This window comes from Acanthaster planci, linkage group LG20 (assembly GCF_054643075.1).
Source record: "Acanthaster planci isolate LZ-2023a linkage group LG20, COTS_SCS, whole genome shotgun sequence".
NCBI lineage: Eukaryota > Metazoa > Echinodermata > Asteroidea > Valvatida > Acanthasteridae > Acanthaster > Acanthaster planci.
In genome coordinates this window covers 9,034,235-9,060,835 of record NC_141796.1, presented here as the reverse complement: position 1 = coordinate 9,060,835, position 26,601 = coordinate 9,034,235, and the positions used below count along the sequence as shown (strand labels likewise).

At 43.8% G+C, this 26,601-nt stretch overlaps 2 protein-coding genes across 3 annotated transcripts; one reads left to right on the top strand and one right to left on the bottom strand.

The window, feature by feature from the left end:
* The first annotated feature begins 3,204 nt into the window (after positions 1 to 3,204).
* On the top strand, positions 3,205 to 5,745 carry LOC110975107 (phospholipase A and acyltransferase 4-like). Its single transcript, XM_022227255.2, has 2 exons — positions 3,205 to 3,910; positions 4,385 to 5,745. Exons 1-2 carry the CDS (start codon positions 3,379 to 3,381, stop codon positions 4,459 to 4,461), a joined length of 609 nt encoding a protein of 202 aa, XP_022082947.2. The 5' UTR covers positions 3,205 to 3,378; the 3' UTR covers positions 4,462 to 5,745.
* Positions 5,746 to 8,526: 2,781 nt separating this feature from the next.
* LOC110975090 (four-jointed box protein 1-like) lies at positions 8,527 to 25,298 on the bottom strand. Of its 2 annotated transcripts, XM_022227233.2 has the most exons (7): positions 25,082 to 25,298; positions 17,909 to 18,065; positions 13,940 to 14,970; positions 13,220 to 13,396; positions 10,892 to 11,072; positions 10,123 to 10,272; positions 8,527 to 9,894 (listed from the first exon to the last, which is right to left on the bottom strand). In XM_022227233.2, the coding sequence occupies exons 3-7, from the start codon at positions 14,898 to 14,900 to the stop codon at positions 9,441 to 9,443; spliced, it is 1,923 nt and encodes a 640-aa protein (XP_022082925.2). In that variant the 5' UTR covers positions 14,901 to 14,970; positions 17,909 to 18,065; positions 25,082 to 25,298; the 3' UTR covers positions 8,527 to 9,440. The 2 variants fall into 2 exon arrangements, with proteins under 2 accessions (XP_022082925.2, XP_086986861.1); XM_087130735.1 differs by lacking the exons at positions 17,909 to 18,065; positions 25,082 to 25,298 and adding an exon at positions 15,388 to 17,886.
* Between the last annotated feature and the right edge of the window lie 1,303 nt (positions 25,299 to 26,601).

Below are 26,601 nucleotides of genomic sequence, written 5' to 3'. Positions count from 1 at the left end.
CTTTCGAGTATTTGTTATTCGTTTCCAAGCTTTTCCAGTTAAATTCTCTCTAAACTAACCTTTGCATGGCAATGAATGCATTGTCTATGGGCTAAAGCTATGTATATGAAGCTAAAAAGCTCTTTATTAATATGCATGTCTGAGATACTTCCTTGAGCTGGTCGTGAACTGTGTATGATACTGCCCTAAAATAAAACAAACAAACAAAAACCCAACACCCCGACAACCGACCGACGGACCGACCGACGGACCGACCGACCGACCGACCGACCGACCGACCGACCGACCGACCAACCAACCAACCAACCAACCAACCAACCAACCAACCAACCAACCAACCAACCAACCAACCAACCGACCAACCAACCAACCAACCAACCAACCAACCAACCAACCAACCAACCAACCAACCAACCAACCAACCAAACAACCAACCAACAAAAAAGAAAACAAAATTACCAGCTTTAACCCCAACTATAATGTTTAATGAAATATGGAGGTGCTGCGTAGCACCGTGATCAGAATATCGACAAGAATATAATATCAAATCAGTGCCCTGAAATACGTGATTGCCGAGCTTTCGGTAACTGAGTACCTTCTTCAGGGCAAGCAGATTCAGTTCTGAATGAACGCGGAGTAATCCACGTTCATCCCCCCTGGATGCAGCGCTCCAAGTTCGGAAATACCACAGCGACGACATGTAGCTGTAAGCGCAGTAATTAGTTTAATAGTGCCACAAAACATCAAATAAGAACCAAGAGAGCCAGAAATTACAGTAATCCAATTTAATTTAAACGCTTCAGGCCCAAAATCGGGGATTGGTTTTGGGAACGAAGCCTGAGACGGAGCCCAAGTCGAGTTTTGGAAAAGGGCCTTGGTGACCGCTTCGCGGAACACTTGCGCAGTGTGCGCCAACAAACACCTGGTGTCACTGTTGCGCAGCACTTTTGCGTGCCGCCACATACCCTCGGTGACGTAAGCGTCTGCATCCTGCGGAAAGCAACTGAGGCAGCGCGTCATTTTCGAACTTGGAACGCTGCATCCAGGGGGAATGAACGTGGATTTTTCCGCGTTCATTCAGAACTGAATCTGCTTGCCCTGAAGAAGGTACTCAGTTACCGAAAGCTCGACAACCACGTATTTCAGAGCACTGATCTGATATTATATTCTTGTCGATATAATGTTTAATGGTACTGATTAGGCCTAACACCGATTTTATGGTCGACCTATAGGCCAATACATAGATTTTTCACCCCCCCCAAAAAACCCCGAAAAGTAAAGAAAAGAAAAAAGACAAAGAAACAGTCAAATTCTATTCCGGTGTGAAAAGAATCCTTGATACTGCACGGTTTGGCCGATAACCTGATTTCACGAAGGTTGTCCTTTCAATCCTGGGAGCCTAGGGCGGATCCTGCCACCCTGCACTTTCAGGGTTAAATGCCGCTTCAATCAATATGGTGTTATGACGTCATCATATAGAAACCTTCGGTAATGGAATCTCATCAGGTTTGTCCATATGTTTTCATATTCTGGACACGAATTACGAAATCACGCCCGCGCATTTCGTATTCATAAGCACAAAAATGAGTCAGTTATCCGAACAAACTGGGGAAACCGGTACAGGGGTGAGAGTGTCAACCCGAAATCATACGCACCTGCTATTCCTTGCATAAAAAGAATAATAACCTGCCCCTTACACATTGTTGGCCTACTTCGTATATGAAAAAGCTACGTTTTGCAACGCATGGGCCATGTTCATGTTGATTTTATGCACCTCCGGTTGACCTCTGAACATGGAGCGGCAGTGCGAAAAGACTAACGTATGTGCTTATGTATGGAACGCCAAATGTACCAATTTATAATGTAACTGGATGATGATGTCGTCAATCTATTTATGTGAACTTGTCAATCTGTTATGAGATGTTGTCAGTCCATGATTCAATGTTATCCATCCATAATGTGTTGGTGTCAAATTATTGTTTGATTTTGGCGATCTACTACGTGAAGTTCTCGAATATGCCGTAATGTCTGGAACGATCCAAACAATCACATATGAATCATTCATCAGAAAGTGAGAGTACCAAATTTTTAACTTTTACTGTTACTAGATTAAACCACGTAATATCGATAGGAGGCAGAAGATTGAAATTGGCACATTATGTATTTATGTATATATATATACAGCGGCTGATCCCAGGAAAATATGCACTTTATGAAAAGGGTTTGGCCCGAGGATACAAATGACACAAAATTTCAAAACGGATCTCTGAAATAATTGCCATGATGTGTGTACATAGACTTGTTAGACACACGTTCATTGAAACGTGAACGGAAGAGTGTTCTATTACTATGCACGAATTTTAAAGTAATCATGATGTAATATTGAATTTATCAAATTGAAAAATGTTTAGTTTTCTTACGTTTTTCCTGAAAATTCTGGCAACAGATGTGCCAAACCCAAATTCTTCAAAATGGGCTCCATCCTGGTAGTACATGCTGGCACGGCCACGTTTCGACCGCACCCACCGAAAACTATCATGGCGTGTACAGGGATAGCTCCACCAGTGGAGGGGCAGCGTAATACGGGTGATTTACAATCGTGCGCCTCCAAGAGTTTGCAACCCGTTGGCCAATCACGATGCACGAAAACTGCCTACAGGGTCGACAGATTTTGCGCGTGGTGATTGGTCAACGCGTTACAAACTCTTGGAGGCGCACTACTGTGAATAGCCCGTTTTCGTTAACGACACAACCGTAGATTCGCTACACCGCGTAATTCAACAGGGACCATGTAAAGGAATCGCTCACCACGTAATGCATTGCTACAAAAAAACTTGTCTGAACTGTACACAATGTATATAGAACGGTTTGACACAGTGACGTAATGGATTGAAAACTCAACATAATAGATTGAAATCATATAATAGATCAAGAGCATCACATAATAGGTTTACAACATCATTTAATAATGGATTGAGAACTAATACATTGACAACGTCACACCGTGGATTGAAAACTTCACATAACAGATTGAAATCACATAATAAATTGACATCACCTAATGGATTAACAATATCACCTAATGGACTGACAGCATCACATAATGGAATGACAACATCACAAATGAATCGACAAGATCCAATAACAGATGGACAACTTCACATAATACACTGACGACATCATCAAAGAACGTTTATCCAGTGACATTACAAAATGGTACATTTGGCGTTCCATACATCTGTCGTAAGATCCGGGTGAGGTTCAGGTGCCCGTGCCTTTTCGTTTGATTGAGGTGTGTTGTTTGCAGACGATCTCTTGGTGAACGAGAAACCGTTCTCCCACTTGTATTGAAGCTTAATCTGGTAGGACAGAATTATTATGGCCAACGAGAACAATTTTGGGAAGGTCAGCGATTGGCGTGACTCGACTAGCGTGAAGGCCCTGCCAAGCGAAGCCCGCCCGGGTGATAGGCTGGAGTTTAAACGTGCTTGCGGTTACTCGCACTGGGCCATATACATCGGGAAACACGACAAGATCGAACACGCGGTTATCCACTTTTGTTTGCATGAAGGAGCGTTGATATTCTCCGCCTTGACATGTTCGTGCAGTGCAGGCATTGCCAGTAGACAGCCCGAGATACGAGCCGACTTAGTCGAAACCGTACTGGGTAATTCAGGGCAAGTCAGGATCAATAACTCAAAAGACAGAGATACAGATCCGTTGGATACCAGCATTATCGTTCAAACAGCCAAGGACAAGCAAACGAGTGAGACGCAACCGAAGTACAGTCTTCTGCGAAACAACTGTGAGCATTTCGTGAATTCCTGCCGATACAACCAGACAGTCAGCGAGCAGGTGAACGACGCCGTTGTGTGGTTGATTTATAGAGTTACGGAAAACATTGTCAGAGGTTAGTAAATGACATTCATACTGGTTGAGGGCATTCTCCATGTTTGACTTTAAGACCAAATTTGGGGGCAAAAAGTATTTGAAATTATTTTGCAATTGTCTTTTACTTTAATTAGGGAAGTTACCCGAACCTTCAGAATGGAAACCAGCCCTTTGAAAATACGGCCGTAACAATTAAAGCAGAAATGACAACGACTTTGTGGAAAGCCTTTACGGTACAAACTTTAAACGGGTGTAAGTCGCAAGAGGGATAAATTTCATGGAATCGCTTTTAAACTTTACTCCCGTATATCGCATCTTTCATGTCAGGCCCTGGAAACAACTCCACCTCACCAAAATTGATCAGACACACATTAATTTTTGAAAGCAAATGCTGAGATTTTGCATGAGTTCTTGAAGGAGCCCCCTCCAAAAAAATTACAGTAAACACACGAGGACATCTAAAATAATTTTTCGCTATTTCTCTCCTTTACAGTGGTGGCATTCTGCTTATTTTTACTCTTCTGGTGGCTGGCGCTGAATGCCGAGAGGTATTGGCGATTCACAGAATGAAATTATGCCGGCAGTATGCTGAAGTAACGAATCGCTGTGGAAGTTCAACCGTTATTAGTTCAGTCCTGGACAGACAAAATAACGATTTTTTCCCCTTTCTTAGCTTCCCCTCCATCGTGTCTGCAAATGATTAGTGGATGGGGGGGGTTAGGGCCACGCCTCTAATGAACGAAAATAGCGCACAAATCAAAGCAATTGAAACTCATAGAGGCATGGTTTCAAGTTCATTTAAGAGTCTTTCGTTCAACATGTGGACTTTATGCGGAGCTCTGTGCTCATTCCAAATGAACTTTTGCGTCTGATCTCAGTACTGCGATCAATTAGAAATATACAGTATCTGTTATGCAATAGACCTTTGCGTATGACGTCACGTTAGAGGTATTTCTTCCTCTGGCATAAGCTAGAGTAAACGTTTGCGCATTCATTGTAACGATATTGAAATAGCAAAGAACAGCCTCCGAGACGCCAGCAACGCATAGCCTCTATATCTGCATAAATCACCGTCTTTTGACAGCGTACTTTTAAATGAATAAAGTTAAGTTTATCTAACTTTGATCTGTTTGATAAAAAGACTGGGTTCATGTACTGTGTGCCTGTCAAGGCTGTATCAGGATGCTAACTACGATACAGTGAAAATTCTATACATGTATTAATTTTAGCTGTTTCTGTTTTTAATTTTCCTTTTCACAAATTATGCAGAGTTTACATTGAAGAAGGAAAAACATTCTTCGTTGACTGAATAGTCCTCTGAGCAAGATTTTAGTACAAGTATTTCCCTGCTCTAAGAACTATGTACATGCACAACAAACTGCGTATAGTTTTTATATACCTTTGTAGATACTTTCTTGCTATCAATTTGTAAACTGTTTAAATCCTGAACTTGTTCAGAGCATTGATATGATGGATATTGTCGAATATCAAAGTATAAAAATTCATGATATGAATTAAAAATAGAATGTAGTGTGTAATTTATGAAATCCAATGTTCGTTTGCTAAAATGTCCTACAGGTAACTTCTTTATTCAAGATGCATTTTAAGGTTCTGAAGCAAATTTGTATGCGTTAATTAATTGTTACATATAGTTAGAATAGTGGGATCTTTGGGCAAATTAAACGGTGCGCAAACTTGATTTATTGGCTTTTCCCAGTTTCCATCACTCTTTCTAAATTCGAACTACATTGTACCATTGAGAGGGCATCAGAGAACATTTTTTTCACATTCTTTGACAAAAGAGTGACGATCGTGACACATGTCATCTTCGTGAAAGAAATTTCCAGAAATGAATATTTGCGTTTTGTTTTGTTTCTTCATTGAACGTCATTATTACAATAGATAAATGTCGCCAAACTTTTGCCAAAAAAGTCCATGAAAATGAGTTCATAAGAGAAGACACTCCACAATGTGAAGAGAGGGAGTCAGTCTGATCGTAGTTCGACGACGCCGGGTGCCAAGAAAATTTTGTGCTTTTGGTGACGGGATCTTTTCCTGTGGCCATCATTTTATATATGCGTAGATATCGGCACACGTACGTCTGCTGGCATATCCTGAATCATTACATACAGTAACACTGACTAGGGAATCTAAACGAGCGACAACATTACTAGAGGAACAAGGAAATGAATCACTTTTTGTGTATCTCTGTACTCTTTTTCCATGTATGAAGACTGTTTGACATCCTTTTTGAGTTTCGTGAACTGAACGGTGCACTTTTTCAAACATTAAAAATTGACCAAGCATTTCTGGACAAGTGAGGGCACTTTTGCTTTGATGTAAATCCAGGAAGACATGGTTCAGGTTGCATGTTTTCATGTTCAGATTGTGAATCCCAAATTTGCTATCTGGGAACATTTCTGTGACTTTTTCTGGATTATTGCCATATACTTACACAGCAATAAACTGCCAAAGAAAATAAAATCTGCCATAGCAGTGGTTAAAAAATCTAGAAAGTTTCTGTGCACTTTTAGTAAAATTTATAAAAATGTTTCTATTTCCTGGTTCCTTTAATATTTCTGACCGCAGTTTCGTTTCAAGCTATTAAAAGTGCACCGCCTCCTGGAAAAGTCGGCAGCACAATGGGTTTACAGGAAGCATAGGGAAATTTCCCCTCTGTGACCCCTGACTCGAACCGCCGCCGGCTGCGGGTAAGATTTCATTCATTTCGGAGTGCATTATCACCGCAGCCACACACGGAAATAACAGGTCGACTAACTTCAATTAGTAAAATACTGCCTCTGTTGAAATTGTGAAATTCCGTCTTTGTTGAACAATAGCAAACGGGCCACGCAGACTTCCATTTTTGCCTTGTTGTAAATGAGCATGATGACGTAAGCACCTGTTTAAGTCAATGACATTGTGCTAACGGAATGTGTTCTCGAAGATTTTCCTCAGGCTGGATGTGGAAACGGACGACCCACCCGTTTCAAGTGCCAGTTTACCCACCAAGTTCAAGTAACGGGTACTGAAACGTAAGGCCAAGTTCACACGGGTTTACGCAGGGTGAAAGGCGTCGCGTCCGTATAGGAAAAGTCTCGTTGGGATTTTGCTCTCGTTCCTGGCGTTCTATGCACACAGAAACGGAAAGCTAATTAGTGATCAATTGAATGTGCCTGGGAATGTTCCCCAAAACTGAAGCTGGAGGCCATTTTGTAACGGCATTCTTCTACGCACATGGAAAATCAGTGGATGGAAACTGATCAGCACAATGTTTCTCGTGCCGGTTCAAAAGCACACTAATTTTAAGTTGACCAAAAATGACTGGTTCTATCATCTGCGAATTTAAGAAACTGATATATTTATATATATGTTTGATTAAAATAACCACCAGTAAAACCTTACGAACTAATTAAGTCACTTTGCTCCGTATTTTATCTTTCTTCATCAAATGGATGATGGTTTGAGCGCGTTTCATTAATTTTACACCACGTGCTTCTAGACAAGATTCAGTCCTGTGGACCGGCACTCTCCAAATTCCAGCGTCAAGATTTATACCCCGTTCGACCAAATATTCACTCTCTCTGACTGAAATTAGAGACATTCGAATCAAATTTCTTCACTGCAATACATCGATATTCACTCGAGTTCTGGAAGCGGTTCAGTTGTCAAACTACAGTGTTAGTCTGGAGCTGGACCAAGAGAGGGCGCAATTTTCCTTGCAACGGACGGGTGCAGCCTTGTATTTAGGCCAGAAATATGTCCGCCGAGCTCATTAATAAAAGTTATACACGCAAAATATTCTATATTAGAGGGTCCTGAGAGCCACGGAAGTGGGGAATTGAAGAAATATGACACTGAACCTGTGGGCCGGACTCAGGGTTTCCAATTCTGAGCAATTTGGATGCAATCGGGTCCGAAAGTGGTACTATTTGAGCCATTTTGCAGAGGGGGGGGGGTTCAAAATGGCTTCTTTCTCCGGCAGTGAACTTTCCTTCATTTTAGGGGTGGTCTGCTTTGGGTGAGAATTTCTCAAAAAGTCACTGTTCAACCAATTAAAAATTGAAAGAAAAATGAAAGAGGACCTGTGGAACATCATTTTTCTGTGCAGCCTGAACACGTGACAGTTCAAGTATGGGGATTTATCACTGCTGTCTATGGGAATTTACTTGTAGGGGTGCACCCAGAGGATCCGTTGGTTGGAGCTGCTCTTTGTTGGTTCTCGTATTAATATAACATGCACGCGTTAGGTCGCGTCGCTACCAACAAAATGGACACTCATGGCTCTCTTCAACCGATGAGGGGGTGCTTCTGCTCAAGGCGGATATCGATCTTAAGTCAGAGTGGTTTTTCCCTCTGAATCGTTTGATGCTGCTGCTGTATTTTGTGAATGAGCCCTTAATGGTCCCGGTACACTTAAATTTTCGTTTGCCAGAAAAACAAGTTGGAAACATTCGCGATGAGCCAGGCGGGTATGTTACATTTTGGCCTTGACTTGGCCTAGTATAGCTTCAGTGAGGCTAACCAGCCCAGTCGTCTTTCTCCGTCGTCGGTGCAGGGGTACACACTGTCTTGAGTACCGATTCATTTCAGGGAAATGTTAGAATACAACGCAGGAAAACCTCCACAGAAACGTCAACTAAGAATATTTTTATTCTTGTCCAAGATATTGCAGCAATACGTCTCTTTGAAAATGGACATGACATGGGATGGAAAATAAAGTGGTCAACGGGGCAAAATTTATAAAACATCTCCCTTTAAAGTGCTTACTTGAGCTGTTTATAGAACTGTGTGTGACACTGATCTATGATAAATCTAAAATCTGGATTCCACTAAAACAATGAAATCTAATAATGATGAATATCACTACTTGTATGGTCAGCCCATGGGGCCAAAATAAAGGCATTTCCAAAAAGAAACAGTCCCATTCGACTCGACTGTCAAAAAAGTCCTTGCTAGACCCCTACTGGTCGTCGCTTACATTTTCTAATAATTAAAGAGTTGCTATTATTTGTAACAAAAACCTACTTGTATGTCAGACACTACAGCTGCAGTGCTGGTTTCAACTCTTGGCTAGAATGCGCATTAAAATAACTGAAGTGCCAGTCAATTTCAAATCGACAGTACCATACACAGATCCTTTTGGTTGGTCACCAATATTTCTCACGTAGCATACAGGTATTCCTTTGGTCCTATTGACATGTAAATGTATCAGTTTTGTTTTGCTGCTTCGTTAAATGGCTGCAGTTCTACTACAATGCATACATACGCTGACATGATGGATCTGGATGTAGCAATCGCCTGCTTAAATGTGACCAGAATTATGCTCGGAGGAGAGAGAAAAGAGCTTCGCTTCTCGATCAGTGAAAAGAGTAAGACGCCATTACCGAGATGGCACCACGCACCTTGTCATATTACATGTATTATGACATCTGTGTGACCATAGGTAGAAAAAGTGTGAGTTTAGCCAACTTGCACACCAAGTGTTTTACCCGAGAAGTGACGCCTCCTCCTTAAGCATTCGATGTATGCTTAAGGACAACTTTAACTTAGAGGCTCGAGTTTTCCCGCGCAGCGACATTCCTCTGCCGGCATTCCTCGAACCAACCCTGAAGCCTCTCCAGTCTCTCCCTCAGCACGGCCGCGTGCCGGGGGATCCGGTCGAGCTCCGGGAAGAGTCCCCTGCTCACCGGGTCCTGCTCCAGCACCCGGGCCGTCAGGAGGCGCGCCGGGTCCGGCTGGGCCAGCAGCGAGCGCACGGCCTCCGCCGTGGAGCGGCGGAAGACGCAGGTCATCTCCAGGAGCTGCTCGTGAAGCTCACCCTGCAGGAGCCTGTTGGGGTTGCCCTCGGACAGCAGGAAGGAGTAGCCGTCTAGCAGACCGCTCTCGTTGTCCACAATCCACAGTTGTTTGGTGTGTGGATGCTGAACCAGATTGTGGACCTCAGATCGCATAATAGCGCTGTCATTGTAGTGTTTGACACCAGAAAGGTTTATGGTAAGCCTGTTTGTAAAATAAGAAAGTCTTCAGCTAATGAAATTATTATTTTGATTTCACATTCTGTGTAGTCGGCCAAATCATGAAGCAGATTTCATTTTTACATAAAGGTAACTTCCGCATTTACTCTTTTTTCACTGTCTGTAAGACAGGGACCCGTAGCCTCGATCGCAAATAGGCCCACATTTTGCACACAAGCTGTACATCAATTAAGAAGCACGTAATCTTTCTCACCTGTCAAAGTGAGCGATCAAGTAGTCAAACACCAGAAGGTCACTCCACTGGACAAGAGAGCTCAGCTCTCCGATGGTCAGATTCCTCCATCCATTTTCTAGAGCCCCTGCTGAAAGTGGCCCCTGAACGAGTGTTTCTGGCAGAAAAGCCCTGCAATGAAAACAATCCATATTTGGAATGACAGTGAGACATCATTAACAGTCATGAAATGAGGGGATAAGAACGAACATATTTGGGCGCTGTATGCTCACAGTTCCCATAGTCTCCCTGACATCCTCTTGACGTCAGCAGCCTCGCTATGGCAACATTGTCAAGAACTACAAGCAAGATGGCTACTGTTGCTCGTTCCCCACTCCGCCCCGTAAACTGTGAGCTAAACTGCCGTGCGCTTGTAAAGGCTAATTTCAGTAGACCGTGTCAACCTTCAACTGAAGCGATGTCTGCATCCGAATCTATTGTCTAGAGCTAGGTCTAGATCTTCACTCCAATGGAAATGCGTGGAGACGAGCAGAAAATAGACCTAGCCGTAGCTCTGGAAGCCCGTTTTGGACACGGCATATGTGACAAGTTCACCAATGCTGCATGACTTCTATTGGCACCAGTTGTTAGGCCGCGTCCACTTCACTTGTCTACGGCTAACGGCAATGTCGACGCACTGGGTAGATGCTGCGGCCGCATAGACCCATGTGTATAAATCTCAAGCCGCAGCCAAAGTAATTCGGATAGGGCTGCACAACGTTCCGGTGAGATTTTTATCGATTGAACTTACTTCTCAAGGCCCTCAATCCACTTGGTTAACATCACAACCTTCCCGTCCTGCCATCCGGCGTCCTGGAAGTTTGGCCCCTGACCTCGCCAGAAACTGCTGTTGGTGGCAGCTACCGATAGGTGTAATGGCGGCAAATTGGTCAGACCGAGCATGCGCGCAAGGTGATAGCTGTAAAGCTCACCTGGTCAGATAGGAGGAAAGTTAGAAATCAACTTGAAGGGGAAATAAACAAAGAAACTGTAAAAACGATTTCCCCTTTTAATTAAAACTCCAATTTCTGCTGCATGTGTGATGTATGTGATTTGTAATGTCCATTTGTGCTCTATTTGAACTGGAATACATTTCAACATTAAAAATAGAGATCCTACTAAATGCAGACCGAACAAGATCAGCTACGTTTGACCCTCTGTGGGCTTTGCAACCTGCTTTACTTGCTGTTGAGCAATGCGCCCCATGACTGCCTGTTCTTTCACCTTAAAATCCAATCCTTCCCACGTTCAAAAGTTTTGCTCAACGCGTAAAATATAGGCGCTTGGCTTTGTGTTAAAACTGACACTTGTTTCAGTACCCAGGTGTCTGGTACAAAACACAGTCCGGCGCTAGATTACATCGAACTAAAACGCGTGTGCAAAAGTTTGGAACATGCAAATGACAGATATCAAGTTGGGTTTGCTTCGGTGCTCCAGTCCATATTCATGAATTTACAACGAAAAAATACATTTCACCTCTCTTATTTATACAAGGATTCCGTGGCGATGGTTTCCTGCCAGTGCTTTTTGTGATTTTAGGGATCAACATAAAGAGAAATACATTTTGTAAAATAATGACCCAGTCACACGGTTGACAGGCGGGAAAAGTTACTCGATGCTTGCAGTGAGTTAGCACAAGTAATGAAATTAGAAATGGAATAACCCCCATTAATGAAACGTGAAAAAGGTCATCGAGAAAGTCAATTTTACTACATTTATGATGCTTCTGAGACCCCCAAATCGCTCTCTCTCACAGGAACCATATTTTTACTCATGGAATTATAAAATACATATTCTCTCGTATCCATCAAAGGACCCCTCCATTTCCACACCTATTTCCAACGGTTGGGCGAAAATCTGTTTTCCGTTCCCACATGCAAAAAGGCCTACAGTGTGTGAGTTCTTGATCCAGACAGCGCTGGCTTAAAATGAAATTTGTCATAGGTCACACGAGAATATCATAATCGAGCGCAAGGTCGACCCAATCGTCAGTACAGCCGGCCATAGGCCAACGCCCACTCACGGGCCGTGAACGCTGTTCAAGCCGTGGAACTTGCCTGACGTCAGGCGCTATGTTCTCGAATGACCTTGTCGTTTTGAAATACTTTGTCTTCCCTTACCAGCCCGACCTCCGTTGGTGGTCAGGTTTGGAAGACTGTGTCCCCAGTAAATGCACTGATACAGTTCAATGCTAACCGCCTTTGCCTTGGTTCCAACAAGTCAGAGCAGTGAAAAAGGTGCTTATAATAAGAGGTCCACCATTTATTTGCCCCTTAACTCCCAAGAGGGCGCCCTGAGTTAGAAGACTCAGAATTGCGACGAAGTCTGAAGACTGAAGCTGGTGCTAGTACTCTCTCTCTATAATATATGTGTAGCTCTAGAGAACACAAAGTCTTACATAAAAACTCTGGCGCGTCAATTTCCACTAATTTAATGTTACTTTTGGGGGTATTGATCCTTCCCGAATGTGTTCCCAAGGAATGCCACGAACACTGTCTTCACCCTTATCAATCTGATCATACAACTGCTCACATTGAATTTGAAGTGTTGGGAAAGGGATGGCCCTGTCGCCCGAGATTGGAAGATATTGAGGGTGAATGTGGGACCAACAGGGTGCGTTGGGCTTGTGAACCTCTCTCGCAAAACTAGATTAAGAGACAATTGATGGGAAGAGAAGAGAGAATGAAACAGCAACGTGAAATGAAGAGGCAGTTTTACCGATGGTAAACAATCCATGGGGTTAATCAATAAAGGAAATCTAAACTGGTATGCGACAAATCCATGGCATCCGACAGATTCGAAAAATAAAGAGTGTTAGATGTTTACAGAAAGGCTTGTTTAGTTTAACTTTAAAAGTACATGTGTTCAGGTTAGTGAATGACAAAGGAGCCTTTCATATCAGTCGGTAAGTTTTTCAACTTTTTGGGAAAAGAAAAGATTAAGGTTGAGTGAAAGGTGTTCAAATCAAGACAGGGTTTTGCCTTCACAGAAATTAGTATCATGGTGAAGTTTAGGAAACAACCTCGTCCAGGTCTTTTTGTGAACACAGTCAATTGTCTAAGCTTTGAAATGCACCAACCTGTCATGCTAGTGAGTAACGGGTATCGATACCGAGCGCACAGTTTTGAGCCGTCCTCCAGCACGATGAATCGATTCTTCTCCCGCCCGCACTTCTCGAGACCGCCCGGTTCAAAAGATCGGACCGTTTGTTTCGATATTCGGTCCTTCCACTCGTCCAGCTCCCGTTGACTAAATCCTGGGATAGAGAATAACCGATACAACAGTCATTCATAAGCGATGAAACTTCCATTGTTTTTTACTCTTAGTGTTGTTGGAGATTGCATAAGATTCAGTGTTGGTCAGAAGTGCAGAACGCGTGGCATGCATGGGCACACTGCCTGGGCGCCCATTGAATCACACCAGAGAATATGCAATGTCCTGAGTCCGCGTCCAGACTCACTGGCTACGGTCTGAAGTGTGCACCAGAGAAGCTGTAAGCAAATGGCTAAAGCTGTTCCCAACACATGTATCAGTTATTGTTAGCCGTAGCCACGTGATTCTGATGCAGCCTATGACTGGACGCCCGACTAAAATGGAGCTGATGTGTCTGCGATTGCAGATACTTCGTGTTTCGCAGCAGGAACACGGTTTTTACGAAAAGACGAATTCCTCCATTCTTACCGAAAGTAAACTTTCGAGAAAATCATGTTTGAAGTAGGTCACGTTTTTAAAAAGAGAATTTGAACAGATTAACTCTGAGAGTTGATTTTATTTAATAGTAGATGGAGATCTGACCCACCTTTTGGTGTTGCAGCGTCAATTTCAGCAGACCAGTACAAGTCATCCTCGATGATAGGAACTCCTTCCATGCTGACCAATCGGCCGAGGCTGTCCCAGTGAGTGGTGGGAGATTGTCTATGTTTCCGAGACCCCCCTTCTCTCTTTGGTTTGCTGAATTCTAAACTGGGAGCGTCACTGGGCGGTGAGTTGAAAACACTTTCTGATTTTGAGAGAACTGGATCTTTGTGAGGTGTTGCGTGCACAGTGGGATCGTTTAATAAAGAGCTTTGCAACAGACCTGACCCTGCAGGGGATGTACCCGAGTGACTTGGTTTTCTCAAGTGGAGATTCGTTTGAGTTGCTTGGTGGTAGTTGCCACTCTGTGCACAAGTTGAAGTTTGGCAAGAATCGGCAAGGGGAGTCCCTGAGTGTTTGTTGTCCTCAACATGAGGAGAATAGTTGGCTTGTGTTGACACCAACGACGGCCCACCATTCTTCAAGTGGCGGTCGGCGTCGGGATCCTGCCCGACGCTTCCCTTGGGGACCGGCTCCGCGAGAGAAACGGCGTCGACGTCGGCAAAGTAGTCTCCCTTGGCCAGGCTGGCCAGGGCCACGAAGCCAGCCTCCTCCAGCTCCTGGACCGCCCGTTCATCCGCCTCAGGAAGCTCCCCCCGGATCTGGGCCGGATAGTGGATGGCCTGGCCGATCACGTGATTAAGCAGGCCCTTGTAGATGGTGCGGTTGACCCTCTGCTGGTGGTGGCGGTCCGACAGATCCAGGACCCCCCTGACTGCACGCACCGTCCGCTCGAACTCCCCCTGCAGATCCACGTCCAGGCAGATCCTGCCTCGCGCGTGGAACTCTTCGCCAAGTTCGGATCCGTGCGACGCTTGCGCCCAACCGCCGGCATGATAAAGGAGAAGAACCGACAAGCAAAAGCTGACATCGACAAGCCCAACAAATACCTGTCGTCTGCTCATCTCTTCCGCAAAGCACTCGGCCGACACCCAGTCAATATCTCCGATTTCAGGGATGCCTGAAGGTTCCAGCCTGAAGAAAAAGTACCAACAGGATGATATTTCATTGCGGACGATCTGACAGGAAGTCGGGTCAGGATTTATTTCATCATTAGTGTCAGTCCAGACGTCGCAAAAGAGACGGGGGACACAAAACACAGGACCTTTCTCAGTAACACTGAAAACAGAAATTCAAAATGCAGATTTCAACTTCTACAAATTAGTTTGACGTCATTAGAGATTAGATGAATCCAGTGCGTCCCCCTTTTAGAAATAAAAATCTAGTTTGGAAAGGCTACACTCATGACCAAATTATTTTGGGGACTTTTCCCAGCGTTGTATTCTTCAAGCGTGTTGCAATGGTTCCCGCGTGGATTCTCGTGCGTCATGTCTTTTACACACATAATAGGCGTGTGAGGTATTCACTTTGACACTACTTCTACTGACGTACAGAAATCCCCTAAACCCCTCGGGGAGTACTCGAACAGTGTATGTGGAAAAGATGTCCAAAGTTAAGACTGGGCGATCACGAATGTTCTTCACTTGATCTGATCGCTGCCTCCAACTTGCGATGACATTCAGGTGAATAAACTACTGTAGCAACTGGCCGGCAAATCATAGTCACAACGACCTGACATCGAGCCATTTGAATTGAATAGTTACACGCTCGTACATACAGTGATTAACGCTTTCAAAGCGCCAGCGCTTATTTGCGAGTTCGGCCTCAGACCACGTGCGAGTACTTTCCCTCACTGCCCATGCGTACAAGGCAACCAATGAAGATGGGCTCTTCACTCTCTTTGCTCCAATGCGGCCAGCTTTCGAGTTCAGTTCGTCACACCACTCATCCCAGGGCGATTAATCATCAGAAAGTAACCACTAAGTTAACAATTCCTTTTGGCGGAATGATCCCAAGTTTGCCAATTACAGTATAAAAGCTGGTAGCTATAGGCGGCTTATAATGCACCAGAAGTAATACTCAGTTTATATCCTCCGAGGCTTCAAACTGACACGACTTATCCGCAGTGTCCTATCATACGTCTTATGCATAACAGTTGCTGTTCAAACATAATGCTAGACAATGATGATCTCACTTGTTTGGTTTGGGTCTATTGATTGATCAATTAAGACGTGAAACGAGCTCTAGAGTCGGTAAATATTTAACTTTGGCTTGTGAAAGTTTGTATTTAATGCAGCGCCGCGTGCACAGTGACTCATAGCAGACGTGTTTTGCTTACGTACGTCACCGCCCAGACTAGAAGGTGGGAGACTATCAGAGGTCACGTGAGCAGGGTGGAAGATTAAACTTTCATTCGTATTCATCCCTTGTTTGATTTAGGCATGTTGGTTTTGCAGAGAACTGGAAAGGATGCGTTGTTTTCGCACGACCCGGTATTTGTGATATAATAGGCTCTAGTTTGCCAATACATAAGCCCCATCTATGTGACTTTCCCACAGTTTTGTGAACGGCAATTAGACACCAGCAATGCCCGAATGGCGCTATATAGTGTCGCGCAGGTAGGCGCCATGTTGGAAACGACAGGCATACCTGGTGATTCTTCCATTCCACTCTTATCTTCAAATCTGTATTACTCAGCACGATTCATCTCTTGTTGAAAAAAAAACCCGATGTTGGTATAGCGAAATCGGTCAATAGTCTTAAATGCATGTTTACCCCATTTAATACAAACACCGTGACAGTGGCATTATGAAGCTGCAACCGCGAGACACAAGAATATTGAGGCGTCACTTGGCTATTTGTAAAGGTCACCATAAGGGTCAGAGTTTCTGACAGTCAACTCGAATATTAACGACGACTCTTATTGTATTGAAACTTGCGTTTCATGGAAATGAGTTTTAAGGAGGAAGAGGTTTATTAATAAGTTTTTCCCTCTTTCAGCTACAACCAGCAAGGGCAAGGATTACCCAGGTTCTAACAATTCATTGGTAAACTAGGCCCAGCCTTCAATTTGTGACGTGAACCACAAAGTTTCCATTCACCATTATGGGTTGTCAGTCACCCAGAAGGAAGCCATTAGAAAGAGATCGTGAGAAATGAACACTACCTTCCTGATCTGTACAGACTATGTATAAACACAGTTAATGGTAAAAGCATGTCTGTGAGTAAAGTGATACGTGGGCTGACATGTACCACACTGTTAACATACATGTGGGCTAACACCCTTAGTCACATTAATTTTTCGAGGAATGCCTTTCCAACGATGGCCCCTAAACGTCATGTGGTAAGACGTCAGGCAGGACACAGTAAGGTTGTACCCCGATATTCCAGGGCTTCTAATGACACATATTTTCGGGTCCATTTTTTTTGTCGATAACGCAGCATCACAAGTTGGCACAGGTGAACCTCCTAACACTGAAAAGGACAAGACTATGTAACGAAGTTGCTAACACTTTGGTCAAATGTATGTTGCAAAATAATCGTCTCTACTTTTTAGGTCTAAATTCAAATATTATGGAAGAACGAGGTTCAACGATAAAAACAACACTGCGTCATTTACATACTGGAAATTCTACGGTGTATTTGGCAGACGAGAGTTATAAAAAGACCTCAACGTTATGTTGGAATGAACTGGACAGAGTTTTGAGAAGTACTAACTCAAAGGTGGTGTTGTGAAGCATCATTCCCGGGGCAAAATTTATCGACAGACACCACAGGAGTTTGCTTCATGTGATATGCCGAAAAAAAGATGAATATTCAGCATGAAACGAAATTTGAGAGTAAAAGAATCCTACACGTTTGCAAAAACTGTCCATAGGCAAGTTCATGTCAGAAGTTTCAGGGTACCCACTAAAGACCTTCGTTTGGACATAATTGTGAGCTATCTCAGTGTCGCTACAAGCATAGGCTTCTATGGAAAGCAGACTGAAATCTTTGGACCAGGCAGTGACATCATGTTGGCTTCAGAACACATGACCAAGGTGGTACCACTTACCGATAATTATCAACTTACCCCTCAACTGGCGATGAACTGAATATTTAATAAGACGACAGGCTGGACGGTCGGGTGCCGAAGTACCATGCGAAGAACCTCCTGTCAGCCAGCTTTCAGCCGCTTGTTTCTGGACCGACTGCACCTCTGCTTCGAGTCATTAACGCTGCAACAGCTTCTGTAAAAAAAAGTGAAATAAACCGATCTCCAAGAAAAATAAATAAGAAGATAGAGTTTTGGGCCGACAGAGTACCTTTACACGCACAAAGGGCCGAGCCAACGTCCCACAAAGGACCACTATCTACTTGTATCACACGTCCTTGAATAGATTCAAGAAATCAGGCAGAACTTATTGAGACTCCGTACAATGGAAGTCAAAGCAGAAAGAATAATCGAGTTTCGGCCGCTGTGAGAATTATATGCCTAGGTGCACGCACAAAGGGCATTATCGACGCGGCCTTTAGTTTCAATGTTATTTCAAAGGGGAAAGGGGGGCGGAATGGGTGCACATTCGATAAGCCACAACTAACTTTATTCACTGACCGAACAAATGAGATTAATCTGAATCACTTGTCCGTGTGCAGATTGTGTTCTGTACCACGTGAAGAGGAGCAGTGTTTTGCTTTGACTCGGGCGACACCTATTTCCCACGTACTGTCGTGACCCCAGACTGTTTTCTCGCCGTTAAAAAGCCACGGCAATAGACTGAATTCATGTCTCGCATGTTGAATTGAAAGTGAGGTGAAATTTCCATTCTGGAAACCTGAGAGTAAAATACCAACGACGGAATAAAAGTTCATATGAATTCATTCCAGGCTTTGTCTGGAATAATTTAAAATTTGTCATGATTTATTTCTAAATAGACCCTAAGCCACATTTAAAAAACAACTGGGAGTGAGATTTGGAACCCAAATGGTCTGGCATGTCCCCATTTCACAGATTACATTGAATACGAAAGGGTCAAGGAACAAGATAAAGAGTGGCTTCCCCGCGAAGAAGGTCTGCGCGCCTGAACTGAGCTCAGAGAGTTCTGAGAGCCAAGGCATTGGAGAACTGTGGCGCTGAACCAAAGGCCTGGAACGAGGGCTTCCATTTTTGAGCAAAGTTGGACGCAATCGTGTCCAAAAGTGGCACTGTGTAGCCGTTTTGCAAAGGGACGTTTTTTCTTTCAAAATGACTACTTTTCCCAGTCGGGGAAGTATCCTTTGCTTTACGGGTAGTCTGTTTTGGGTGAGAATTTCTCAAAAAGTCATTGGTCAACCCACCAAAAATTGAAAAGAAATTGTTTTTCTGTGCAGCCTGAACACCTGTGAAAATTGTATTCTAAAAATATGTTTGAAGTAAAGGAATTTATAACTGGTGTCTACTGGACTTTATTTACCTGAGTGCACTGCAGTGACATCGATCTACACCATCTTGGGTCAACGGGGAGAGCGGGGGGCATAATTATCTGTTTGAGACCGATACAGCCCGAGGTCACTCTTCTATTCTCCACAAGTGCGGCTACCTCTCCTTTGAACAGGGACCCTCCCTCAAAAATGGTTGGGGTTTAATTTAGTCGGTCCCTTTTGTAATTCTGGGGATTTGGTCTCGCCTTGAAGATAGACAAATCAGCGGTGGAATGGCAAAACAAATCACAAGGACTATTTGGAAAAAAAGTCTAAAGACTTTGAAGGACTTTTTAATTCCTCCCTTGGGGATTGCAAAAAAAGAAAGTATGGGCTTCACGGGATGGGCAAGTTACTATTTTTCTTCAATAATAACAACTATTAAGAATAATTCGACGGGTTGGGCAACGTCACACTTCTCGCTGACCTCAACGACCATAGAATCAGTAAATTAAATAACCTGCATTTCTGTTTATTCACGCCGGGAAAGACGGTCAAGGGTCAAGAGAAAAAGTTTGGTCTTTGGCACACGCATGCCAACACCCGTATGTCTATAGTTTTGTTTGTATCTGTTTAACTGTGCTGTTTTCAGTTGTTTTCATTTTGTAATAAGAAGGGGAAAAGACTGAGCTAAGTTGTTTCGTGCGCGTGCGCGGAGTTAACACCACCAATTTTCACCTGAATGTGCACAAAACCGTAGCGCTGTGTTCTCTACACTTCTAGGGATACCTGGTGTCATGGCCTCGCGCCAGTGCGGCTCAAACCTTTGGCTATACCGTGAGGAAAGTCTTAAGCCCAAGCCTTGCCGTCGACTATACCCTACCACTCAAAGTCTCCCACGCCCTCTTGTCTGTTCTACTCTTCCTACGTTCGGATTGTTTTCGGATTGGGGAAGACTCATTACGTAAGATGGTTTACTGTGAGACGGATAGTCAGCCACCATATCACCTTATTGGCTATTATTCCCGTTGTTCGTTACCTGTCCTAAGAAAGGTTATGAAATATCCATCGTTATCGATTAATCAGTCAATTACAGCTAAATGCAAACTGATTGTTATTGGCCAATCTGATGGCCGAAGTGGGAAGAAAGAAAACGAAAGCTGGCCTCGATAAAAAAAAACTTCAGCCCCTGGATCTTCCATAAATTTTAACCCAGCACCCAGTGTTGCTAAAGAAAAGATCATTTTCTTCTAAGAGAGCCTTTCTTCATTTCAAGGACACCGTAGGCGAGCAGCTATGACTTAGGAGCATGGAAGAAGAAAATGACGTAACATGCAATTCGATACGGTGACAAAAATACTCGTACCGCGGTGTCCGTGCACGTGCCAAGGTGCCTGGGCACCTCGCATACAGCCAGTTTTGGCAAGGGACCTCGAGTCGAGGCTACAATTTTAGCAAGCAATTTGAAACGGACCTATCCGTTATAACATATATTTGCAAATCTGTGGCTAATTATGACTTATATACAAATTAAACTACAGACAGCAATTACAAAACGGAGTAAAGTCCAATTAGCATGAACTTTCGTGGCTTCTTTTAGATGAGATATTGGAGAAGAAAAAAAGCTCTTGTTGTACCGGTAGTGCAGACTTTGGCTTATCCTACTGAGTTCTGCCAGCATAGTTACTTATGCATCCAGCAGATTTTTGATTATGTATTGTATTTGTCAAGAAAATCGATGGTTGGAATCGGATTTTCGGGCCAAATCCAACTCTCTGAGCCTAAACAGCATAAATACTGCTTTCAATACCGGACTTCAATCTCGCCTAAGTCGGGAAGACAAAAACATAATCTCCCTATCGGGAAAATAATTTGAATTGAAGGATCAGCGTTACCGAAGATCGGCTCAGAGGAGCTGGCATCTTAGTCGATCTCCAAAAGCACTATGAGTTGTCGCTATCGAGAATGAAGTTACTTTAACAGCAACCTGCGATACTCTGGCGACCGTATTCGCCTTGACTCAAAAGTCACACAGGCATTGAGCAGATCACCGATATTTCACCATGCCAATATAACTATACGAAAATCAGCTATCCACATCCTCAAAATTCTTCCGACCGTCTCTCCTTAGAGTGGCCTCAATCCTCTAAAAGGTGTAACCGATTGCATAATGACGGTGTGAGCATGGCTGCCATCTTGCAGGCCAGTGTCCAGGAGGTTTCCTTGTGGAAAAACTGCTGGCCTGCTACAAGACTGCTACGAAGCAAAGCCATATAATACGTCTACTGCATTTTGGTCTGGGTCTAGAAGGAAAGAAATAACGGCTTTCCTTATGACATTGACCCAGCCCTTCCTCCCTCCAAATTCTGTGTATCTAAAATCCCCATTTGCTTATCTCCGGCACGTTTCAGTAACCAAACTGCCGCGGCATTAAAGTAATCGCGGGAACTGTTGACCATCGGTGGTCAAAACTTGTCGCCTACAACGCTCTGCCGTGTTGTGGTTCGTGCGACGTGCCCGTAATACTGTAAATTTGCGAACTTTCTGTCAACACTCGACACAGGACTCATGTTCCTGTAATCGATTTTATTTTATGCAATCCGTCGAGGGTGCATATTGCTGCCTACTACACCATTCTCAAACTTATCACCATTATAAAGCGGCGTTTTGGTTTTTCGCCATGATCACCACTCTCCCTATTCAATGTTCCCTATCTTTATTCCTACTTAGAACCAACGCTTTGGGGAGTTTTTTCTTTGCCTGGGGTCTTGCTGGGTTACAATTATTACATGCTACCAACAAATGAGCTCAATCTATGAACGGAAATCCTGTTCGTTCCCCTGTCAAAGTCACGGGTTGATACCCACCTAAGGCGAGTAAACATAACGCTACGGGCATTGCCATATCCTTTTCTCGTCTAAAGAACGCCACAAAGTCTAGGAAGTCAAAAGAAGTTTGCTAAACCCATAAATAATCCTGTTAATACTTGGGTCGGCAGACAATAAATGCCGCCCACATCTAGCATCACGAACCGGAGTAAGCGGTGAACAATACAGGCTGAAAAAACCACAGTCGAGCCATCAATTTCCATTAGACTTGCGTGCCAATTTTTTATAAAGAACTTTTCTTTTTCCTTGAGTTTGAATACGTTTTGAATAGCATTGCCCACAGTTCGAAGTATCTCGTTCGAAGGTTGCACTTTTTGACGAAATGAACCCCGACGACACCGTGATTCATCACGAATTTGTAACAACCCCACGCACATACACACATTCCCGAAAAAAATTTCTGTCTGGCTGATGTCATTTCCAGATTTTGGTCCTCCCTTGATGTATTCTGCCATGCCCAATGTTCTTCCAAAGTGTAAGATAACATCTTGCCGGTGTTAGCGGTCACATCGGCGAACCGACCTGTATCTAAACTCGCTAAGGTAAAAACTAAATGTTAGGAATTCAGATTTGCCCGCGTCAAAAGATTATACAAGAAAAAATAAATCGTCTTGAGGGTGCTTCACGACCCATGACCCTTTAGTCAATGTACGCTCCCATCAAGTTGCTGTAGCCCGGAGCACTAAGCACTAAGATGTACCCTGTATGTCCATCTTATCACAGTAATGCCACGGTGTTTGCGCGCAGTGTGGTGTACACGCCTTCAATATGATCCTCTGAATTATAACGACTTGTGACTTGACATTACCAGACGGCGAAATCACGTCATTTTAGGAAAACCGGCGAGTGTGCCGCTGCACGGGTCTATCCAAGGAAACTATTTACTTGACGTAGTGGTATGTCGAGTCCAAATTTTACGTTAACTTCAGTGCCACTTCTTCTAGACTACAAAAGGCTGTCATGTTCTTTGTTCGTAGAGCGCAGCTGGTGCCAGCGGGAGGCTGTTAGTCAACAAGCTTTTCCGTGACGTTTTTAAGGTCAGATGAAAAACGAAATCCCCATTATTTGCACAAAAATACCGACTTCTTTAACTGGCACCCAAAACAGTACCACCCTCAGGCTTCAGAAAACGGACGAAGCACGAATATGATGGTAAACAGCAAAGCATGTTGTGTCCTGTTTCAAGTTTTGGAAAAAGTGTAGGTTAATACCAAAATTGTGTCTGGCTCAAGTAAAGTGTTTGTTTACGCATGGTTAAGTTTCGCTTTCAACCGTTCCGTAGTAATGCCTCAATATGAAAAGCCCCCTTTGAATGGTGGCACTCTGTTTAAGTCAATTAATTAAGGGCCAGTGTGAAATTGGCACAGTGACTACAATAAACAAGAAGTTCTAGGCATGGAAACTGTCAGACAGCAAGTGCTTTTTTTGAAAGCCCACTTCAGAGATGCTTGGCCCATAAACAGGTCATAAGGGTGTTTTTGTGTTAAAGAATGACCAGTTCAAATTGACTTAAACGGGCCTCTGCGTTTTTTAATGTTGTTCCGCCCTTTGATGCGAAGGCCCGCCCATGGCAAAGGGGTGTGAAGAGCACACTCGGCACGCATTAGTTGAGTAAACGTACTTAAAGTCTTAACAATTGGAGGTGTCAAGGGAACGGGTCCATCAGCCAACTACGCAGACATGATGCTCATCGGTGAGTAGATAGACACTTCCCTGGGTAAACCTGTAGGCATCCCAGAGCTGTGGCAGCGCCAGGGTGCGCGACCGCGTTGCCTTCGTTAACCTGGCTACAACCATGACACAAAACAAGAGCCCACGCTTGCACGTCGGAATCCTATACCTCCATTGATAAATCTTATTTAAGATTAGCCTCAAGGCGAAACAGTTCCACACAAACCCACCCATCGGGGCTGAGTTGTTTCACATACGAAGTGTGGATATTCTTTTGTTCTCCTGTTGTTAAGACAACTTGGCAAAATCCTCCTTTTTCTCTCACGACGATAACTATTTCGAGTTGGATTTTTGATAACGATTTCCTGGACTGTTCCTCTTCACAAAAAAACCTGATCCCACAATGCATCTGAACCGTGTTTCGGAGAGGGGAAATCATTGTGTGGACTCGAACAAGTCCACACAACGCCATCACACCCTACATCGCGTGGACTCCATTTGTGCAGAGGTCCACACTATGTATGCCACGCCTGCACACCGGAAATCAGTGTGGGCCCCATGACTGCAACTTGCGAGCAATCTTCGCATGCATCGGGGTGAGAGAGAATTATAACTACAGCCTCATTTTTGAATTTAATTTTGTCTCCCGGTTTTTGTTTAAACGAATGTCTGTGCAGAAGCCAAGATTTGCAAAAGGACTGCAGTAATACATCCCATGGATCCGTTTTATGAACTATTGCAAATCTACTTTGGTAAAAAGAATAAAAGCGCAGAAAATATGGGTTTCAATTACGTTAACCAGTTTTACTAAAATGAACTCCAGAGTAAACAAAGGAGCTACCATCGGACTAGGCAAATTTCATCTGCAACAGTTCAGTCACTGTCCGAGACAAATTTTCGCGCACAGTCAAACAGTTCGATTTTTTCAACCTTTCCCGAGTTCACACGAATCGCAAGGAAATGTTACCTTAACAGTTCATATTAAACTCTCCAAAACATAAAATAAATAAGACCCGTACAAAAGTACAGCAGTAATGATGCCCCTTATCTCAGAATAAAACAATCCTACTTGCAAGCTTAAATGGTGCATTTTTTCAGTAAATGCAAGACCATGGGTAAAAAAATCGCCTTTTCTCCGACACTATTTACTATTCATCAAAATGACGTCAGAATACAGTGCGGTGTATAATGAGAGGAAAATTGTACTCATTACATTTTTTCACGGCTGGGCAGTTCGATCCTTTTCCACTCGCCGGCACGGATTAGTGCCATCATCTTTCTGAATGACCGCATCAAAGGCTTCTTACCTGGGTAACAGCCGTGGTCGATGCTTAAAAAAGTCGCTTTTATCCCCTCCTCCGTCAGCTGTCAACACTGTTGTGCTTTCCACTAGAAAATGACAAGCCATTATCACACAGTGTCACTGTCAGAAGGGAGAAGTGGCTTGTGCCGACTAGCGCATGCTCAGTTGAATCCACGTGCCAGTGCAGCAGCATTGCGCATGGGCGCTTTTATGGGTTCATGCGGATAAGTCCCCATTAAGAACCGCACAGGTTCAGTTGGCACCGTTGCTCGCCACAACAAACACAAAAAGGTGGCGCTGACACGATCTCCCCTTCTTGGGCGGTCTATTGTCAAACAGTCGGGAGAAGTTTTCTCTTTGTTATCCCAAATCAGTGTTGTGTTGTAAGCAGCCAGTCAGACGAGTCGATTGTATTCGCTGTTTATTGGCGCAGCCGTTGGGCCTTTCCCTTCCAAAAGAAAACAAATTATAAGTGTGTTGTCATGCGGATCTTGCAACTAGAGCACACACGTTTTCTTTTTTCAGCAAACCAACAGCTACAAAGTATGTCATTATATTGTCTGTTGCGTCACAGAGCAAAGCCCGAATCTAACCAGCAGAGATGCGCCTCTAAAGGTTTTCCTTGACTGCGCTTGTTTACGGGGAAGTGTGTACTTGGTACTATATCGGTAATTGGTTTGGGTTTTTTTGTTCCTGGTCCTGATTCTTCCTAGATTCTCCTATAGGGAAATTACCGAGGAGTTTACGTTCAACAGCTAGCTCACCTACCCAGCCGGGACTTGAACCGAACATCAACGGTACCATCCGAACATGCAGAATATGGATGGGACGACTTCGGGATATTTCGGTAATTTCCGGAAAACTCCAGTCTCGGTCACGGGGACATCGGGTGATACCGGGCCCTTGATTCGTAGAGTAATTAGAATCATTGGGGCTGGTATCCAGACTACAGTCGGTCTATCATTATGTTACTTCGGCCATCGGCCGTGTCCGAATGGGCTTCAGGGCAACGGCTACGTCTTTTGTTCGGTTGTCCTCGCGTATTTTCAATGAAGCGAAGACTAAAACAGATCTAGCGCTAGTTCTGAACAATGCAACATTTATACAAGAGCCACACCGAAGCATTTCTGTGATCGGCTTGCCATCAAGTCTGATTCTATGGTGGAGAGGGATCGAAGTCAACCTTGAATGAAGCATACCTATTTGACAGTACCAATTGCAATTCTGCATAGCGCCCTCACTATGAATACAGCGGTCAATTAACAGCGTCGAAGGAGTGTAGTGGAATTTTGCTTCCAAAGGTTGATTTGGTGCAGATATTTGGACATAGTTTTATGTCTGTCTAACCTGGTAAACATCCGCGGAGAGTTACATGAACAGGCAGCGGCGTATAAGGCGCTCACAGCCACTTTGCTTGGGGGGGCTGAGCAGGGGAGGTGGATGTTATGAGGGAGGGGCGCAAGTCCAAGTGCTTTTTCAATAATGCTATTTTTCTGCTTCCGAAATTTCTAGGGGTGGTGGTGG

Bases quoted from the DNA above. Each gene is read 5' to 3' on its own strand.
- LOC110975107 (XM_022227255.2), top strand. From the start codon at position 3,379: ATGGCCAACGAGAACAATTTTGGGAAGGTCAGCGATTGGCGTGACTCG. The intron at 3,911-4,384 runs GTTAGTAAATGA...TCTCCTTTACAG, and splicing joins TACGGAAAACATTGTCAGAG to TGGTGGCATTCTGCTTATTT.
- LOC110975090 (XM_022227233.2), bottom strand. From the start codon at position 14,900: ATGAGCAGACGACAGGTATTTGTTGGGCTTGTCGATGTCAGCTTTTGC. The intron at 13,397-13,939 runs GTGGGTCAGATC...TCTCTATCCCAG, and splicing joins TGACGCTGCAACACCAAAAG to GATTTAGTCAACGGGAGCTG. The intron at 9,895-10,122 runs GTGAGAAAGATT...TTTTACAAACAG, and splicing joins TTGATCGCTCACTTTGACAG to GCTTACCATAAACCTTTCTG.